This window comes from Cryphonectria parasitica, assembly GCF_011745365.1.
Source record: "Cryphonectria parasitica EP155 unplaced genomic scaffold M406scaffold_12, whole genome shotgun sequence".
NCBI lineage: Eukaryota > Fungi > Ascomycota > Sordariomycetes > Diaporthales > Cryphonectriaceae > Cryphonectria > Cryphonectria parasitica.
In genome coordinates, this window is record NW_024468920.1 from 37,178 (window position 1) to 40,892 (window position 3,715).

General features: G+C 35.5%; 1 protein-coding gene across 1 annotated transcript; it reads left to right on the forward strand.

The window, feature by feature from the left end:
- Positions 1-472: 472 nt before the first annotated feature.
- Positions 473-1,092, forward strand: M406DRAFT_324911 (uncharacterized protein; the record flags this gene model as incomplete). The annotated part of the gene is made up of 4 exons (XM_040919925.1): positions 473-618; positions 691-829; positions 884-993; positions 1,023-1,092. The coding sequence occupies 4 exons, from the start codon at positions 473-475 to the stop codon at positions 1,090-1,092; spliced, it is 465 nt and encodes a 154-aa protein (XP_040770846.1).
- Between the last annotated feature and the right edge of the window lie 2,623 nt (positions 1,093-3,715).

A 3,715-nucleotide genomic window follows, 5' to 3' on the forward strand; every position in this document is an offset into this window, starting at 1 on the left:
GAAGCTTTTCCTTATTGCTTCAGAGCGAACTGACTTGCTGAAAGCTTCGCTTCTGCTATTTTGCTAACCTGTTAGCGCTCTAGCATTATCTAAGTTTGCTCATTGTCAGGTGGAAAGGTTGCAAAGGCAATGTGGCGAGGTCTTTTCTCTCTTTCAGGGGTATACAACCAGAATAACATTGAGGCCTAAGGAGCTAAGTTCTGCTCAGCAGTGCTAACGTGGCTAGAAAGCCGCTTTATAGCCGCATATTGCTTAGTCATCCGTAATCCAGCTAGCTTAGCTAGCCCTGAGCCTTGCTAGCACAATCAGCCCTAACAGATTATTCCCCCTTATCAAGCCTTATCCTCAAGGCCTTTGAGGCTTCCGAGCTTTCGTTGCTTTCAGGCTTCCGTTGCTCCCAAGCTTCCGTTGCTCCCAGGCTTCCGTTGCTTCCAGACTTTCGCTGCTTCCTAGCTGCTCCTACGCTTTCTCAATGCTTCAGGCTCTTAAGATCTCTCAGTGCTTCAGGCTTCTCAAAGCTTCTCAAGATCTCTCAGTACCTCAGATTTCTCAAAGCCTCTCAAGATCTCTCAGTGCCTCAGGCTTCTCAAGGCCTTTCAAGATCTCTCAGTGCCTCAGGCTTCTAGGCCACTCAAGGTCTCTCAAGGTCTCTCAGTGCCTCAGGCCTCTCAAGATCTCTCAGTGCTTCAGGTTTCTCAAAGCTTCTCAAGATCTCTCAGTGCTTCAGGCCTCTCAAGGCCTCTCAAGGTCTCTCAGTGCCTCAGGCCTCTCAAGGCCTCTCAAGGTCTCTCAGTGCCTCAGGCCTCTCAAGGCCTCTCAAGATCTCTCAGTGCTTCAGGCTTCTAAGCCACTCAAGATCTCTTAAGATCTCTCAGTGCCTCAGGCCTCTCAAGGCCTCTCAAGGTCTCTCAGTGCTTCAGGCCTCTCAAGGCTTCTCAAGATCTCTCAGTGCTTCAGGCTTCTAAGCCACTCAAGGTCTCTCAAGATCTCTCAGTGCCTCAGGCCTCTCAAGGCCTCTCAAGATCTCTCAGTGCCTCAGGCCTCTCAACCATCTCCCTCCTTCTCTTCTGGCTTCATCCTCGAAGCCTGTGAAAAAAAAATCTCTTTTTAATCACATTCCAGATATAAGTCTTCCGAATGCAATACCTGCACCATATACGCTGCTCAGTCGCTGCTCCCTTAGCACTTTATCCAAATACTCTTCAGAACTTAAAGCTATTTGATATAGATTGCAAGTGTTATAACTCATCCAACATGCAGGTTACGAGAACAGGTTACAGGCAAACAAGAACCAGGTGTCATGATTCAACGTCAGACAATCCACAAGGATTACGTAATCCAGGGTTAGGATTACAAGCCAACCAATTAGATAATAGAGCGATTACTAGTAATTACTAGCGCTCAGTAATCAGTAGTAATCCGATATAATCAGTGATAATCTAGGATAATTACTAGCAAGCAAGAAACTAAAGAACTAAGTATATAAAGATTTACATTTCTTACTATTAGATAGATTCTCTTTAGATAGTTCTTCAGTTGTTAATCTAAGTATTCAGTTTTATATACTAAGTAGCTCCAAAAGCAGTAAATACTTGCATCGCTTATTAGGATTTGTACGATTCTATATTCAAAAACTTGATACTTTGATACTGCTCTTGCTAGCATAAATTTCTTTGTATATTTAGGAATCTTCGGATTGCTGCAGTGCTTATTATATTTTGATAACTCTTATTCAAGAACGGTTCAGTATTACTTCTTGAGTAATACGGAATATGATAGCTTCTTTAAGAACTCTTTCGTTCTTGCGCATTCTTATTTAAGAGGAATTGATTAATTAGATATATTAGCTTATTCAGTGTATTCAGAATCTATACAAATAATAGCAAGCTTAAAGCGCTACTATTGCTAACTAATAAGCTTAACTAGCTTAGCAAGCTTAATAAGTGCAGTTTATCTTTATAGCTACTAATAGTGCTGAGAAGGTGTATAAGATGAATAAGCTTGCTATATATAATAGCAATTAGAAAATGCTGCATAAATTTCTTATTCATTGCAAGATATATTTCTTGCACTATGCAACTCAGTTTATTATAGAATCTGAGAAGATTATTCTTGCAGGAATTCATTTCGAAAAGAATGCTCTCATTTAATACAAGCCTTTTCTATGCAATTACTTGGAGCATTAGAATAATTCTGATATGCATATCTAGGATACTAAGGATATATTTGATTTCTTTAAAAGCTTTGAAAAAGCTTTTAAGGAAATCTTTAATAATTCCAATAAAGAATGCATTATAGCTCAGCAGCTTATAGATCTTAAGCAAACCAAGTTAGCTTCTGCTTATATAATTAGATTCAAGCAGCTCTTAGCAAGATTTTCGTAAGAAGATAAGAATCTCATGGAATATTATTATAAGGAACTTAAGAATAATATTAAAAATGAAATCTTCAAGCAGAATTAGCTGGAGAATTTTGCGATGTTTTTCAATTAAGCTATCTGTATCGATAATTGTTTGTATGAATAATAAATAAAGAAGTTCAAGAAGAAAGGAAGCTAAACTTAGAGATTTCTAGCTAATATAAACAAGAAATTCCAAAATAAGAATAGCAGCTGATATAGCAGTACAGCTTAGAGCAGCACTATACATACTAGTTCTATAGAACTCGATGCTACTAATAAACAATATAATAAAAGAAATAGCATTATTTGCTACAATTATAATAAATAAGAATATATTATATATAATTGCTATCAATCTCGGAAGAATAAATAGCAATTAGTTCAGAAAGAATACTAGATAAATGTTGCTTAATAATAGAAATCCAATTAACTAAGCAAAAATACTCTCTTGGAGCAAGTATTGAACTTTGTTAATTATAGAAGTTTTAGCTGAATATTCTGCTATGATGATAACTGCTTAATATATTTCTCGAGTAAGGAAGATTCAGAATAGTTCTCTTAGAAATCTAGATGCTGCAAACAAATAGCAATAGCAGAATGAGAGTATATACTTAGTATTCTTATGAGTAGCAACTTGAGCTGCTTTGATATTGTAGAACAGAGTATCTAAGTATTGAAAGAAAAGCTTAGCAATAATATTCTTTAATGTTCTTCATTGCTTATGCTAAGCACTATAATTAGAGATATGAATAAGAAATAGTATCTTCTTGGTTATTAGTATAAATATCTGAATAATACTGAAAACGCTTTTTAAGCAATAGAAGAATTAAGCTAAAGCAAACAATTTAGCAGCTTGCAGAAGCTTCCTATAAACAATATACTTAACAAGCTTAAAGAAAGATTTCCCTTTAGTATTGAATGGAATAAGAAAATAATATGAGTTGAATATCTTGTTTATAGGATAAAACTAGAGAAGCTTTTCATCTGCATCTTCTTATAAAATATTAAGATATAAGAAGATAAGAATTCTCAGATTAGCTTACTTCATAATCTATACTACGAACTAGCTTGAATCTTTTATATCTATTATAGCTGCAGAATGCATTTCTTAGATAAGATGCAATATAAATGATTCTTCGTTAAAGAATTAGGATAAATTCTTTAGGCTGTTGAAGAATAGGAATTCCGCTTCAGAGAAGTTCTTAATAGATAATACTATAATGCGTATATCGGGCTATCAGATAATTGCTTTATATAATGCATAAATAAGAAAATAGAATAATAGTAATGCAAAATGATATTCTGTATGATTTA